The 17,368-nt window shown below is 38.2% G+C and overlaps 1 protein-coding gene across 1 annotated transcript in view; it reads right to left on the reverse strand.

The window, feature by feature from the left end:
- The window catches only part of RELN (reelin), a 432,712-nt gene that overhangs the window by 93,133 nt on the left and 322,211 nt on the right, over window positions 1–17,368 (reverse strand). The window contains exons 23-28 of the mRNA XM_081101781.1: window positions 15,297–15,434; window positions 14,215–14,401; window positions 8,042–8,247; window positions 6,273–6,444; window positions 5,604–5,804; window positions 1,239–1,471 (exon numbers count right to left, since the gene is read on the reverse strand). Of these exons, the coding sequence (XP_080957907.1) occupies window positions 1,239–1,471; window positions 5,604–5,804; window positions 6,273–6,444; window positions 8,042–8,247; window positions 14,215–14,401; window positions 15,297–15,434 (1,137 nt within the window). The remainder of the gene's footprint in view (window positions 1–1,238; window positions 1,472–5,603; window positions 5,805–6,272; window positions 6,445–8,041; window positions 8,248–14,214; window positions 14,402–15,296; window positions 15,435–17,368) is intronic.

The following is a 17,368-nucleotide window of genomic DNA, read 5'->3' on the forward strand; positions in this document are numbered from 1 at the left end:
TGAAGCAGAGAACATGACAAAGTGAACAGTGGGCTCTTGAAGTCACATGCTTCATTTTATTCATATTTCATTAGACCATGTCAAACTTTAAGGCGTATGGGGATAGCACAATCTTACATATTTTAGGAATGAAGCAAGCTAAATATATTGTTGAATGGCACTGACGAGTATGCCAACCATATATTAAGCCACATCCATAGTAAGCAGTGCAAATACACTTACTGATTTGCCTCAGCTCCACACAGAAATGCTTTGATTGAATCACAATTTAATTCTCTGTTCTAAGATTCTATTAAAAAGTGTCTACTTGAAGAATGTTCCTTTATCTTTCATGAAGTAATAGTTAAAGATACTGATCTCTATGTTACCTACTCTACCTGGCATAAGCATGCATATATATATATATATATATATATATATATATATATATATGTATATATATATACACACATATATATATACATATATATACACACATATATATATATATATATATATATATATATATATATATGCTATATATTTATCCTACAATACTGAACATGGAAAAAGAGTATCTTTTAAAAAATCAGAATGTATATGCTTCCTTTTTTTAACCCAACAATGAGAACTAAATGATCCTATATTTTCCCCCTTTGTCTGAGCTGCCACGAAACTAAGAGTTAAATTTATTGTCCTATGAATGAAACAAATTCATTTGAAGTGCTTGATCTCATTCCTGTTAACTGAATTTTAATCTTTTGATCTATTGTTTTAATATTTATTGTAATAGTCATTTAAAGGGATCATTTATATTGCAAGATATTTCAAACTGTCTTTACAAGGAGGCATTAATTTATCAAAAGTCTATATAAAGTGAAATCTGATATAATGTGTTATAATGTTTTTTAGCCTTTAACATCGTTTGTTCATGGCTGTACTCCCAGTGCTTAGAACAGTGGTCAATAAATATATGTTGAACAGATGAAAACATGAGTGACTGAGTGAGTGAATTTGTTTCACAAGTGTAAATGTGTCACGTGCACACACGCACACGTGCACACACACACGCAGACACACATCCCTACTTTGGGAATTTTGTTCCAGCATTCTTTTCCTCAAGAGTCATTACTTAAATAGATAAAGCTAGATTATATGAATTCTTTTAGTTACTAAGATGCATGAAATAAAAACATTGAGATAAATATATACTCCCAAGAAACAGCGGCTATGGCACATAATAAGAAAGGTCACTTTACCTGGATGCAAGGGACCTTGGAATAACAATGGTGATTCTCGTCCATTCTTCAAAGTCTCCAGTGTGATACATGGTGGGGTCACTCAATTCTCGGGCGTTTCCTTCGCATCCTTTGCCTGCAGAAGCTGGGTAGCAGCCTTCTTTCACCAGGAACCAGGACATCCCAGCATCATGCGAGTACTGGAGAAGAACTGGGGCAGCACCGCTGAACTGATTGGCACACCCTATGTTTAACTATTGAAAGGAAAGGCAGGAGGACACAACATTTTAGTTCCAAGTCATCATTTAACAAATTAGGTGCTACAGTAGCCAGGGCCCTTCCTACTGAGTTCAAATTAAATTGATCATGCTAAGGCCTGCAGCTCAGTTTTAACCAAGACCTTTCCATAGGTTCTGGAAATCCTTCTTTAGGCAAACAATAGGTGCTCTTTAGTAGAAAGTCGGACCAGTTGCCCGTTTTGTGAATTTCCTGGGATTATAGGAGGAAAGAGAGGAGCACAGTATCCGTGATGTTGAAACAAAGGCCAAGCTATGTTTTCTTCTCCTTTCCCAGATGGCATGAACAGAGGGAAGCAGAAGATGAAAAGCTGTCCTCTTCAGAACATGAAGGTTACCTGAAGAGAGGGCTGTCCTCTATGCTTTAGTGGAAAAAACATCTTTATTCAATTTTCTTGCCAAAGCCCAGTAAGAAATCATTGTCAACTTAGATGAACGAACTTAGTCACAGCATCAAATAAACAAAAGAATCCAGACATAAAATTAATATTGCTCTGTGCACTTAAGCAGAGGAATGTCGTCATAGGATTAATAGCATTAAAAATGCAACCTAAATCCCAATGCTCTAACACACTACTTTTTTCTCAGTTTTTTTATCTTCTAATCCCAGTATGTCAAACTTGTGGCCCAGGGGCCACATGCCTCATTTATTTGGCCCGTGTTAGCCTTTGAGTTTGACATGCTTGTTCTAATCTTTACAAAGAAGTATATATGTTGTTCATATAGTTGAAGTTATCACACTTCTAAAACTTTCCTCCTACTTTTTATTTAACATATTATTTTATTATTATCTGCAGTTTTGCAAAAAAAATGTATCTTTTTTTTCTTCAGTTGATTTGTTAATCACCAGATACATTCCTTGGAACAATATTACTAAGTCAAAATGTAGACACTTTTTAAATTTTCTATTTATATGTGTTCATTTAAAAAATATTTTTATTGATTTCAGAGAGGAAGGAGAGGGAGAGAGAGATAGAAAGATCAATGATGAGAGAGAATCATTGACTGGCTCCCTCCTGCATGCCCCCCATTGGGGACTGAGCCTGCAACCTGGGCATGTGCCCTGACCGGGAATCAAACCGTGACCTCCTGTTTCATAGGTCGATGTTCAACTACTAAGCCATGCCAGCTGGGCTATATGTGTTCATTTTAAATCAATTGGTTTCAAATGAGTCAATTTACCACAACTCTGAATATTACTCTAGTTTAAGGCAGTTTCTTTCCAATTCAAAAAGTATATAAATTATTTTAATTAGTTTTAGTTTATATTTTTGCTAATCATAAATGTAAAATACTCTTTCTGATATTTATTTAATTACATGCTATCTTACATGAATGATCTATTCATGTCTTATTTCATTTGTTGCTGGGAGCCACCATAGAATTTCACTGTATAAGACTACAAATAAGATTAGTCAAATATTATAGAAAACATTTAAGTAGGGACTCAAAATACCACAATAATAACCAAAGAATAAAGGATGAAGGAAAGGTAGGGCCACAGACAAATAATATTGGGCCAGAGCTCGAGAGGTCAACCAGTTCATCACTGTGACTATGCAGTAGCTGGATCCAGTCTTTCAAAAGAAGATTCCAATAATCTCCTTAAGATGGTGGTAGAGTAAGTGAAAGGTACACTCACCTCCTCCCAGGACCAAACTGAAATCACAATTAAATTATAGAACAATCATCCTGACTAACCAACAGAAGACTAGCTGAAGAGAAGTATTATAACCATGGGTTTACAGAATAACCCACATAGAGACTGGTAGGAAGTGTGGAGATGTGAAAAAAGGCTGCGGCTGAGGTCCCGAGGGATATCTCAGCTGCAAAGGTTCACCCTGTGGGGTCTCAACCCCCTGCTGGGCTCCCCAGCCCAGAGCACCAGAGCCAGGAAGAGGTGCTCACATAACATCCAGCTGTGAAAGTCAGCAGGGATCCTGTCCATCAGGATGAGACAGGAGTCCACTAGAAACATAAGTGCCCTCTTAAAGAGCCAACACACAACATTTCATTTGCAGCCACTCACCCTGGGCTCTGGCGAGGTAAGGTGGACCAGAATAGAGTCGAGTGAGGATAGTCTGAGGTTTGTGGCTCTGGGGAGACAGCTGAAGAGACAGCTTCAAAAATCCCTGAGCTGAGTCATTCTCCCACACCACAGACACCATCTTTCTTGGGTTTAGCATTCCTCTCTTGATGGCACCAGCCTGAGGGAATGCAATAGCTCCCACTTTCTGGACTCCCTCTCACCCCACGTTGCAGAGTTTACACCCTGCTGAGGAGTCATCTGCCTTGGCCAGGGTGTAGAGGTTGGAGCAGACCAGGGGATGTCAGTGACTGAGTTGTATGGCTCTGGGATGGGGTGGGAGGGGCCTTCCCCTACTTTTCTACAACCTGACGGTTGCTTCCCTTCTCATGGCCAAATCTTGATCTGTTTGGCTTTACAAGTGACTTAGTGTATCATGTAAAGCCAATTAGGATCAACTTTATCACTTCTATGGTACATTTTCCAGACTTTTTAAAAAAGTTTCCAAATTTTCCAGTTTCATTAGCACTTTCATTATTTTCATATATTTGCACATTCTGTTCCCTCTAATGGAATTCCTCCCCCTCCATTGTTCATCTAAGTCTCTGTATTTCCAGACATTTCCAATTTCAATCCATCCACCCACACATTTATTCAAATAACATTTTTGGAGCGCTGGCCACATGCGCTATGCTAGGTACTCCCATAGATCAGAGCCTGTTTCTACTACAATAATCCTGGGACTGCTCACTTTTCTGGTTCACTTACTAGTTTCTGAGGTCCTTGAGGGCTAGGGCCATATTTTTAACCTCCATATTTCTAGCACCTAGTACCAGCACTGTGCATTTCTGTACAAATGACACAAAGTTTTTCTTACAGATGCCAAATATATGTTAGTTGTCAATCCCTGAATGACCCATAGTACGTATCTATTATTAACTAGTAGCCACAAGTCAATAGTCTTCTGGTGTGATCTGAGGATTGAGCTTTTTTCTTAGGCATGATGCATTCTTATTGGTTGTTTAAATACTTGAAACATTTAATGTTTTCTTTATTTAGATTTTATAAACTTCAAAATATTATCTTGCAGACTTTCACTATTCTCATTTTATGACATTAAATAAAAAAAGTGTCAGATGAGAAACAGCATAGTATGCTGGCAATGTATTTGCTATTGCTGTTATTTTGTTATCACTTTAGATAGTACCAACAAATTATTATAGAGTCATATATAGTTATTAATGGTTTTTCCATTGTAGGTTAGCATCAAAATTTAAACAGAGAAGGATAACAGTTCACTAATCAACTTCCTTGTTTATAGACCAGTGGAAATTATATTTTAGAGCTGCCTATAAACATCTGATCTCTTTAATAATTCCATTTGTAAATTATTTAGCATCTGCATCCTGCTGTTATGTAAGAGCCATGTAGTTGTGCTAGTTCATTAAAACTGCATTTCTTTCGACCCCAGAATTCACCAATGGGATTTTATCATAAACACAATGAAATTTTGATTAGGCTTCTGAGAAAAGAGCTTGTCAAAGTAAATACTTGCTATATATGTTGACACATGTTATCACAGTGCTGAAGAACAACAAGCTTTTAAGAGGGCAATGACAGAGTAAAAGTTTACAGCACCAAAGGAAGACAAAGTATTTGAAAATGCTATAGTAAAAGCATAAAATAACTCTCGAGTCCTAAAAGTACTAGTAAGTTGAAAGGGAGAACTTATCTATTACCATTCAGAAGCATGGGATTCATTAAGTCACCATCAGACTGAAATCCTAAGAGTCAATTTTCTTTTTAGTTCTAGTAGAAGTCCACGAGCACTTAAAGAAATACAATGACATAGCTACAACTTCTAGGGCTCATGAAAAAAATGATAAGCTGTTTTCCAATGGGGCAGAACTGAAAAGATTTGCCATTTTAAGATTATTGAATGCTTGTTTGAGTCCCTTCTTTAATAGTATATGAAAAATGTGTGTTCTTTGTCAACTTCACTTATAAATATGGAAGATGGTTTGATCCTTGACCTGCCTTGCGAAGAGGTTTGTGCATAAGTACCTTGAACTGTAGCACATATCCAGGTTTCAGAGTCAAATCTCGAGTTACTGCAAATCGATCCCCATCTGATTTTCCAAATACCATGGCTGATGGCGTGGCAGAGCAGAAAGTTTCATTTTTCAGCATTCCCTCGTTAGCCAACGTCAACCACACACTCATTTGATTCATGGGGTAATCAAAAGCTGGCTTCTCATAAAAGTTCTAATACAAACAATACAAACAACACAGAAAGGCAATTTGACAACTGAGAACAAGAAAGGAATTTTCAGTTCATGACAAGCAGAGCCATGTACCATTGGTATTTCTAGAAAATACAGCAGAATCTCTAACTTAACTAATTTATTTCTGGCTGCAATGATTTTTTTCTTCTGATTATTTAAAAACTGAAAATATTTTGCCACAGTGTATCCAATTTTATAATCACACTAATAATCATGCTTGATGACTTGGCCAGACTTCATAGTTTTTATTGTTTGTTTGTTTGTTTTTTCCTTCTAAATAATCTGGGAACTAGTGGCCTAAAGAGGTAACAAAACTTAACTGCAAATAAAAGAAAGGAAGTGCAAACACAGAAAACTTGTATTACACGTTCAGGTATCAAGCACCAAGTTCTTCTATCTCATGCACTTTTATAATTGTCTTCTTGGAGTTCAGACATGGAAAAAATACCTGGGGTAAAGTTGGGTTGACAACTGGGATGATGTGCTTTTGCTTTTCTGACAGAATGATGATGTCATCGACCGCCCACTGGTCATAGTCCTCCCCTGAGAATACGGGCTGCCACCAGCGGAACCTGGTGCAAGGGGTCTTGGCAGCAGTCGGAAGCTCCAGGTAGACAAATCTGCATCAAAGCAAGACACGGTTAGGAGAGGAAAGCGGTGTCTTTCTTAGCAGCTGTTGACATAGCAAGAATAGCAATACGAGAAAGTTTAGTTAAGTGTTTGATCTCTTGATATTTTTTGAAAAATTTCTAAGTTTAATAGATCTGACAGGAGGTTTAAAGTTGTAAGCAGGTGTAGTCCTGGTCATGTTTATTCCATTTGAACTGTAGCTCTTGGAGGCAATATTTCAACTGTGTTCAATTCACTGAACAATGTCTTTTGAATACCATAATAATGGTCATAACCTTTTCAAGAAATACTTGGAAAAAAATTCCTGGAGAAATAATTTGAATGATTTAAAAAAATTTTTTTTAACCAGTTTGGCACCATTACAATCTTTCTCTACTGGACTGGGGAATCTCACTAGGTTCCATCTCCCACTCACCATTCCTGACTTCCTGTCTGGATGTTATATTTCTTGATTTACCTACATGCCTCATCTTTGGTTTCTGCCTCTCCCATGTGTCCTTAGTAGAAATGCTTTTGGTCAGTATGTCTGCATGTCTATTTCTGTTATATTATGAAAAGTTATGTCACATTTAAATTACTCAATGTTTTAAAACAATAAACATATGAACCCCTATCGTACAACATAGCTATTGTAAGTAACATTTAAAAATATATTTAATGTGTAAAAATTAAATCTATCTATTCTTCAGTAATAATTTTTTTCAATAAAACCACTGGGGGGTTCAGTTAAAATGCAAAACAGGGACAACTTTAGTATGTTAAAGTTCAATAACGATTGGTCAACATACATAAGAAAAACCTTTGTCTTTGTGTTAAAGTAAACATGCAGAGATTACAAAAAGGAATACTCTAAAAGTGATATCTTTGAGTAGATTTTAGCGACACATATAAAATATAAAGTACAAATACAAAATTTCAAAAAACTATAAAATTGTAAAAGAACTAAATTTACATGTATAGATAAATACATTGATTGCCTGGTACAGGTATTAGTATTAAACATGAATCATTTTCCCAAACTCCTTGACAGTCATTACCTAAGACATTTTATTATATATCCTCCCCATTCATCAAAATAAAAACAGGGATGGGCCAGTGACAAATTTGAGAGAATCCAACCTCTACAGATTTATCCATAAACTGTGTAGGACTTGCCCTGGGTGCAGCCATAAGAAGACTTTTGAAAATAATATAGCTTACTATTAAAATATAGCTTACTACTAAAATACAGCTTACTATAAAAAATATGAACATATTTTGCATGTGCATTAAAAAAAATCCAGAAATGCTTGGAGTAGCCCTATGTCACAGAGTCTCCTTGGGCGGGGGGGAGGGGGGAAAATGGTCAATTGTCACACTTTTCTTCTAGTCAGATTTTTCTCAAATTCTTTAAAAATTCAAATGTGAATACAAATGCTTCCTGTCTAGAAACTTTAATGAAATGTTTATGTATAAGGCTATCATTCACACCAGATAATTATGATTTCATCTATTTTTGCAAAAGTTAACGACATTTTGGAAACCCTTAACAACAGTGTAATCTTTACATTCCTGGAAACAACTGGGAGGCCATCAGGGTGTGGTTACCTGGGTTTACTGAAGTCTGAGAAGTACATCTCTGCCAGCAGGTGCCACTGGATGCCCCCGTTGTTGCTGTACTGAAGGAGGACGCCCTCCTCTCTGCTGTCGGGCTTGTTGCACGCTGCACTCTCGCCGCCTATCTGGATGTAGAACTGGACAAAGTCCACCCAAGAAGTATCCAGATCCCAGCTCACCAGCTGTCTTTTCCCAGCCTTGCCAAAGGATAGAAACACCACAGGTTCAATGATCTGGGAGCTCCTAGGCATTTTGTTGTTTTAGTTTTAAATTCATACGAGCATGCTAGCACTATATGGAGATGATTTCGTCACCATTTATTGTTGAAAGGAGCAGTTGCGCCATTTAATTGTCTCTGCTTTGGTTCTGGTAACTGTTCCTGGATACATTCGAATAGTCTCTATATCACTGATTGCTAGACCTGGTTATGAGATCCTTGGGAATTGCTACTTACACCAAAGAGTATTCAAAAGTCTTTAAAAATAAAATACAAATTAATTTAAATGAAAACACTTCCAATGTTTGTTTTGTGAATGTCCCCCAGGCAGAGTACGGGAGAATTTGATACTTAGAGATCAGTTGGAGCTGGGTTTGAATCTCAGCCCCATTATTCATGCTGTTCATTAGCTGTGTGACCTTTCTGAGCGTTTACTTTCCTCAAAGGTACAATATGGCAACTATACCTTCCTCAGAGGGTTTTGTGATAATTGGATGAAATAACATTTTGCAGGAAACTTGCCTAGCACACTGAATGTCTTCCCAGGAGGTATGCCTGGACCTCCTCCAGGCATAAAAGTGAAACAGGCTTAAGATAGAAACTTTATTTTTATTTTAATATATTTTATTGATTTTTTACAGAGAGGAAGGGAGAGGGATAGAGAATTAGAAACATCGATGGGAGAGAAACCAAGGTACATGCCCTTGACTGGAATCGAACCTGGGACCCTTGAGTCTGCAGGCTGACGCTCTATCCACTGAGCCAAACCGGTTAGGGCAAGATAGAAGATTTACAAAACAAAAGAGTACTTGAATCTCTCAGGCTCCCCCATCCCTGTGCCAGTCTCTGTCTGTTTCCCACTTGAAATGGAGAGATTGGGAGGGACCATTTAAATCCAGCAACTTGTTTCCTTTACTTAGTGTGTTCCCTACATGTCACAGTCCGGTTGTAAGGTGTTAGAAATTGACAAGGTTTGTCGTGATTGCTGTTGTGTGTAAGTAGGTTTGTGCTAATGAGATTGAAAAAAAAAAAGGCTTGATCATGAGATTCTTCCACCCAGATTCTGCTAAAGCGAATCCACGGTCTGCTCTGAACTGGTCTCGGAGAGCTCCTACGAAGTTCACTTAAAAATTGGGAAGAAACACTGAGATAGGGTACTCAGTTTAGAGAAAAACATCCCTCATACTTATAATTTTAACCCTACTCAAATTCACTAAGTTAATTAAGAAAGGGTTTTAGCTATGAGTCACAGGGAAATATTTGGAGCTAATTAAAGGAGTACATTGTTACAGAAAAATCTAAAGCCAGTTAAGAGATTCCCCCCCACCCCCCCCTGCAAAAGGGGGTTCCAGTGAAAAAAGCACTGAAATTAATCCTAACACAGGAACTTACCAGTTGGAACGCTCAATTTTAAATATGTATTTGAGGAAATCTTAAAAGTAATATGTTTTTTCAATGTGTTACAGGTGCTTTTGATTTTTCTTGTTGAAATAGTATAAGTGAGAAATACCTCAGAGATTATTATAATCTGGCCTAGAATTTTCATGTTTTAGGATCATTACAGGAAGAGTGATTTTGAGAAGAAAAGCTACAGAACCTAGCTGGTTAATTCTAATCCAGCAAACTCCTATGAAAAACTTGGCATGTGAAAGGAACTAAGCCAGAAGGAGAAAGATCTAAGGTGTGAATTATAAAAATCCTATTACCCCAACTAGTTGGTTGGAATGATTGGACTATTGTGAAATTCACCGAGCAGTGTTATTTCTCCAGGAGACTATGGTGTTGGTCTCCAGAGGTTTTGCAAGAGTGTTTTGTGGGATTTTTGTAAATGGTGGAAAATATCGTACATGTGGTTGGCTTGGCACTGAAGATGATTTTTTACTAGAGAATAGCACAAACCCCTTTCTTTTGTTCAGTGACTCGAAATGCTGAACATTGTTCTAAAGGAAGGAAAAAGACTCATGGCGAACTTTGTGTCAGAATTTAGAATGTGATGTGACACGTGCTTTTCAGTTTCCCTATTACACTACGATCAGGGTAGTTGTGTGTGCATGTGTAGACATATACTCACATGGAATGTGTGCATGCATGTGTGTTGGAGTAACAGGTTCAGGATCTCCTTATCCCTGGAGTGTGGCAAATATCTTCCCATTTCCCCTCAACATTCTAGGTTAAAACAGCTTTCTGCTTTAAGGGTTTCGATAAAATAAAACAAATTTTCAAGGAAATGTCTCCAGGCTTTAGAGCCTTTAAAATAAAACTTATTAAAACACTTCATAAAGCTTCACCTTTTAACTCCCATTAAAACCTTTTAAAATCAAATGCCACTATAAAAACAAATCTACTATATTAACCTGAAAATAACCATTTCTTTAGACCCTTTTGCTGTTTTCCACTTTTCATTCATTTATTCGTTCATTCACTAATTCCTTTCTTCAACAAATATTTGGTGCCAATTGTGCAAACTCAAAAGGACAATTCATGGAAATGTGCAGTGACAGTAGGACAACTTAGGGCTGCAGACCAAGTTCTAGTCCTTGTTGACCCCATTTAGTCACATAATCATTTATCAATTCTCCAGTCTATGCAGTCTTGAGGGTATTTATTGATATGTCAATGCCTAGCACAAGGCAAGCATTTCTGAGTTGCACATCTTATCTAGTGTTGGTTCAGTCAGTAGAGATGCATCTTACTGGGCACTATGAGAATAAAAAGTTAATCTATATCTGTACAGAACACCGATGAGAGTGAAATTAAAAAATGAAGATATCAGTGTAGGTTGTCATAGTTCCAGAAAGCTCCATGGAAGCAGCCGGATTTGAGCAGGATGTTGCAAGGTTTATATGGACACAGAGGCGATCGAAGGCACAATGTAGGCAGTGAAGACGAAGCAGACAGGGAAACTGGAGAGGCCTGGGATGGTTTGGAGAGCTTCTTTTATGGGGCAGAGGGCTCATGCTCATAAAGAGAAAATAAGTTACACATTAGGGCAATAGTACTGGAGAATGGTCTATTAGATATTTGTGCTGGAACAGTAACAGGATAGAAGCATATTTCTACATAAATCAATCGAGGGTGGTTTAAAAGGTCTGCAGAGCCCTTCCTCCCTTTGGGTTACTGCTCTTCCCTATTTCAATCCTACTGACTGGTGGGGCTGCCAAACTGTGTATCCTACCTCTGCCAAAGGAGTGAGTAGGTGACTCTGGCTGTGCCAATCACAGCCAGACATTCTGACTGGCCAATCAGAAACCTTCCCCAGAATTGTCTATGGAGCCGCTGAGAAAGGTCTGTGCCCATGGTTCCAATCTCATAATGACAAGCTGACCTGAAAATAGAGTCTGTTCTCCAGGGGAGAGCTCTGTGGGCATTCGAGTTTCAGGTTCCAGATATCTCTGAGGCCAGTTCGACCTAAGCACTCCTTGTGTTTTGATTACATAAACAAATTTTCCTCCTTTTTTCTTATGCTAGCTTCTCTCACTTAGAATTCAGAACAGATCTCACCGACACAAGAGAAAAAAGTAAAAGAAAACAATGATCCTCAAATATTTTGACAAAAATCAAGGGAGAAAGCTGGATTGAGCTGGGAAGAGAATGATTTTACTTTGCAATGCTGATTTTTAAGTAGTGCCAGGGCGTATATGGGGAAATATTTAATGATAACAATTTGTAATTTAGTCTCATAAGATGTAATTATGATAGCTAACACTTATTGAGCTATTTCTATGTGCCCAACACTATTCTTAATTCTTTACTTGCATTAACTAACTTAACCCTCCCAATATCACACTTTATAGTTGAGAAAATTGAGATACATAAAAATGTTATAGCTGTGCAAGGTGAAACAATGATTGAGATTTGCAGCCCAGTTACAAACCCAGGTAGTTTGATTCCAGGTATCATCTTAAATTAAGTGTAAGAAATAGTGATATATAACTTGATATCCTCAAAATATGTGTATGTACACACACATGCTATTTGGAGTGTTAGAGTACATATTGGTTAAGAATTCATAATCTTGTTTTAATATTGATACTTAAGGGAGATACAATCTTTCCATTTCTGCACAATTATATAGTGTATCTGGATCTATGCAATGTATATAGTAACTTATTGACTATTATCTCTAACAATAAGGCCTCGGGGACTTTCAATGTCAATGGATAGGAAATATCATTAAATGGAATCCCTTCCCAATTTTCTGTCTTGTTTACTTGCTGATTCTTTGTTCTGCACCTGCATCAAAACAAAACCTGTACCTATTTTTGCATATGCATACATTAACTTGTTTGGGATTTTTGCCCAAGTTCCCCAATATATCTACCCTTCATCCACACTTGTGTGCTTGTTACGTGATGACGAGTGGGACATTTCCAACTGTCCTAGAATTGGTGGCTGCAGTGCCTGCTGGAAAGGATTGGTGTTTAGTACCCCACATTTTATATTGGGGCTAGACACACTGTCAGGTTCTAGAGAACAGAAACTGCTTCCCCTCAGTCCTTTTGGAGACAATATGGAGAGATGAATTGGAGGAGGAAGGAAGAAAAGAATGCCCTGTCTAGACTGTAGCAAAGGAGTTGGATCCCCGTCTCCTATCCCTAACCAAGCAACATGGGTGGGAGTTGTTCTAAGAGAATCTGGCTGGCACCTCAGTCCCTAGCTGGTGTCTATTGACCTGCCTGCCCAACCTGTGCTGCCACTGGGGAAGCTGAGCCCTGCCAGAGTAACTTCTATGCAGAGTCTGTTGCTATGGACATCATGTCTGTGCACCCCAAACTCATGTTGAAAGCCTAACTCACAAAAGGATGGTATTAGGAGGTAGGGCCCTTGGCAAGTAATTAGGTTATGAGGCTGGAGCCCTCATGATGGGATTAGTGCTCTCATAGGAGAGACAGAAGGGAGCCTGCTTTTCCTCTCTCTGCTTTCTCCAGAGAAGACGGCATCTGCAAACTAGGAAGTGGTCCTCTCCAGACACCAAATCTGCTGGTGTTTTCATCTTTTTCTCAGCTTTCCGAACTTTGAGAAATGAATGTTTGCTGTTGAAGCCACCCAATGCTATTTTTTTAATGATATTTTTATACTCAGTATTTTTGTTATAGTAGCCTGAATTGACAATCCCACACCAGCAGGCACCAAATTGAGCCAAAATAGGACCCTAGATGTTTGCTCACCATGAAGAGCTGATCAGTTCCCTAGGAACAGCTCTGCAACCCACACCTCACCATTACTCCTCCTTCTCCCAATCATATTCTAGAGATTAATGGGTTGACAAATTTAATAAACACTTACAGAAGTGATTTCTATGCATGAGGCACTGTACTCTGCGATTTACAACTACACTAATGCATTTAATCTGCAGAATAACCCTAATGAGACCGACACCCTCATTATCTCCACTTTATAGACGAGGAAGCCAACCCTAGAGAAGTTAAAGAATTTGGTCAAAGTCACGGAGCTAGAAAGCGGCAGTCTGGTTCCAGAGTTGACGTTTAAAACTTCTAAACTCCACTACCTCCACCATCACTCACACCTTCACCCACCGGCCTGCATGTTCACACACCCTCCAAAGGCTGGGGTGAGAAGCGACCAAGACCCTGACTTACTCAAAGACCCCCAAGACACAAGACTGGCTGGCCCTGGAGGAAAGCATTAAGATTTAAATCAGATACGAGAGGGGCAGGATGTTAAAACTGGCCTAATCTAGATTTGAAGTAACTAAGAACAATCATAAAGTTATAAAAGTTTCCCAGATGTAGCTAAGGGATAGGAACTTAACAAAGCCAAGTTAGAAGCAGGGAATATGGGGGGGGAACCCCCATCTCATATCTATACCTTCTGAGTTTGGACTGCTCCATAAATCAGTTACATATTGAAATAGCCATTGCTCTGATCATTGTTCCCATGCTTTAGTCATGACTTAGTCATCACTTTTCTCTGCTCTAAGTCATACCTTGCTGAAATACAGGGATGATCCAGAAGAGATGACCCCACATCCTTGTTCTGGCTTTACAACTTCTCCCCCAATAACTTCTTGCCAGTCAGACTCCCAACCATTCTGGTTCTCAAAATCTGACATAATTGTAGAAGGAAGAGCAGCTTCCGGGTGGCATTCAGTGCCGTGATATCCCTGGTCACACCTAGAGAGAGGAGAGCCAAGCAAAGAAGTCATAGTTTCATCTGTGAGGGCCATGGCCATGTGACCTGCAACATTTCCTATGTCTCACTTTTGCTCTGGGCTTCAGCATTCACATGAGCGTTTTCTCTACAGTGTTAATCTGTATATGCGGTCATAACAACCTTCAGTTTTGCACACCACAAAACAAGGAATAGAATCTTTTCTTAAAAGAAACAATGCTGTAACAGGGAACTCTGGCACCAGGTGGTAATGAAGAAGGATATGAATGTCTGTGTGTGCATGCATGTGCACATGTGTGTGTGTGCATGGTTGGGGTGGGGAGAGGGAATAGTGGGATTTTCCTGTAGCCTTGAAAAGTCACATATAAATGTTTGCTCAACTAACATGTAACTCTGGCCACATTTTCTCGTTCCTCTTCCTGATTAAATTACATCTCTTTTAGAGTCTTTCAGTATTCAAGTGTGTTCCTATCTCATCCTCATTAGCTATAATCACCATCTCCTCTTGTATACAACTTTGAGCTTCTGGTGAAGTGGGCAGGACAGCCTGTAGCAGCTGTCTGAGTAGTGCTTTAAGACTGTCAGGGAAAAGAAGGGAAACAATTGCAGGGCTCTTTTAACTACCAAGGAGAACTTTGGAACTAATTAATAAACTCTGAAGTTTAGAAAGAGGCCTTGGTTGAGATGAGACTTTCAAGTTTAGCATGTATGGCTTTGTACTAATTTATATGTAACAATATCTTTAAATCTACAATAAGAACAGAAAAGAGGGTCATTTTCTTTGGGCTATTTCATTATTTACCAGTCTATCCACATAACTAATGACAACTGCAGTTGGGTCCCTATAAAACAAATCCTGGGAAGCAGAAGCTCAGTCCCACTTTCTGATGCATGTACCTGCACATGCCGTGGTCACAGGAGCCGTGCCCGCTGCACATGTTTGGGCACTGCTGGCCGATGTAGATGTTGTCCAAAGCCCACTCGTCCTGGGCTGTGTAATAACTCTGACTCCAGCGGAAGCGAGTGGCACTGGACCTAGAAATGGGACAGTCATAAAAAACAATATTTTAACTGACATCTGGTAGTACAGACAAAAAACATCCAAGTTCAAAATCTTTCAGATAACCAACTTTCTGGAACTTGCATTTGGGTGCTAATCATTTTTCTGTAGTCTAATTTTAAGTCAATTACCACCCAATTCAACAATTTTATCATGAAAGAAAATTAAAAAGAAATTTCCTTATTTTGTATATACCTTAGTTTAATTTGAGACATTTTGTTTTAATTGGAGACATTTCAAAAAAAATAAAGCTCATATTTTTTTGTTGTATTTACATAGAGATTTGATGCTAGGAAAAGAAATAAAGTAAGATATTTAAGAAAAATAAAGATATATACTAAACAGCTTCTCTCTTACAGATGAAAATGTGAAGTGTTTAACTTAGAGTAATACCATTTCTTATACTAAATACGTGAGCAGTTATTGGAAGACTTCCAGTTACCTCTCTGTAGAAAACTAAAGTTTTCTTGGGGGTACTGTTTCGGGGTTGAGGGGACATGTGACGATATATTATATTGCAAGTATAGCCCTAGCTAGTTTGGCTCAGTGGATAGAGGGTTGGCACAAGTATGAACAACTAGGTGCTAAATTCTGCTTATTATTTCTGAAACATTAACTTGCTTAGGTTTCATGGACAAGCTGATGTTAAGTGGAGATGAGAAGTTGAACAATCCACTAGAGAAACACTTGGGACCTTAATTCATTTAAACCGGATATAAAGTCTAAATAAGATAATATTTTGAGATCAATGTCAAAGGTTTTCATTCTTTGATGACCACAAAAAAATTCTTTTAAAATTGCATCATATTTTTCACCTCTGGGAATTTTCAGGAACCCATAATGACTTCTTTTTGGTCAAAGTGAAAAAAGGAAAAACATTGCAAAATTAACATGCATGCTCAGTTCCATTGATTAAACCTTCCCCAAGCACACCATCTACAGATATACTTGATCTTAATGGCCCTGAATAATCCATTAAAGTCTCCTGCATCAATTACCCACATATTAAATACTCCCTAAGTACATAACAGACTGTGAAAATCCAGACTAAGCCCTTACTGTTTGTTTTACCAATGATCTGTGGCTAATAATTTGCATTTTCAATCCTAGTAGGATAATTCCAGGTTCACTGAGCTGCACCCAGTACACACAGGTTTGCTGCATATCAGAGCTCGTCATGGTACATACAATAGTACAGATGCAACTCCTCTATGGAAATAGTTTATATTTGTAACCTAACAACCATTGCAATTTACATAATCCCATTAAGAAATGGTTTTTAGAAAAACCTACTATAAAATAGGTACATATTCTTAGGGCATAGAGCCCTACAGAAAAGAAGTAAATTCAGACTTGTGCATCAGTGTCATGAAAAGGAGAGATGACTATATTCTTTTGTGATTCATTATAATCTGAGTCAAGTCTAGGGCCACAGGAGACTAGACTGTGAGCTCTTTTGGGGAGAGAGATATCTTTTGTCTCAATAGTTTGCACAGGAACAGAAAAAAAAATAGGCGTACAAAAAAGGTCTGCTAAAAAAAAAAAGAATAAGTGAGTAGAGCAACAGGCCAAGAAAGGGCAGCCTGTTTCTGACTTCTGTAGGCAACGAAGTGAAGAATGTTCTAGGAGTTAGGGGACCCGACTCCAAGGACCTTCGCTCTGTAATTTATCATCTGTGTGACCTTTAGTGAGAAATGCAAGCCTTCAGGGTCTTCTCATTCCTCACCTCTCAAATAAAGGAACTGGACAAAATGATCGCTAAGATCCCTTCCAGCTCATAAATTTAATGATGACTTTGGTGGTTTGTTGACCAAGTTTATTTTATTCATAGACACATGTCAACATGAAAACCATAACATACATTATTTTGAGGTTTTGATATTTCAAATGTTAAAATAGGGTTGGAGGA

The sequence above is a fragment of the Myotis nattereri genome (genome assembly GCF_964212035.1).
Source record: "Myotis nattereri genome assembly, chromosome: 11".
NCBI lineage: Eukaryota > Metazoa > Chordata > Mammalia > Chiroptera > Vespertilionidae > Myotis > Myotis nattereri.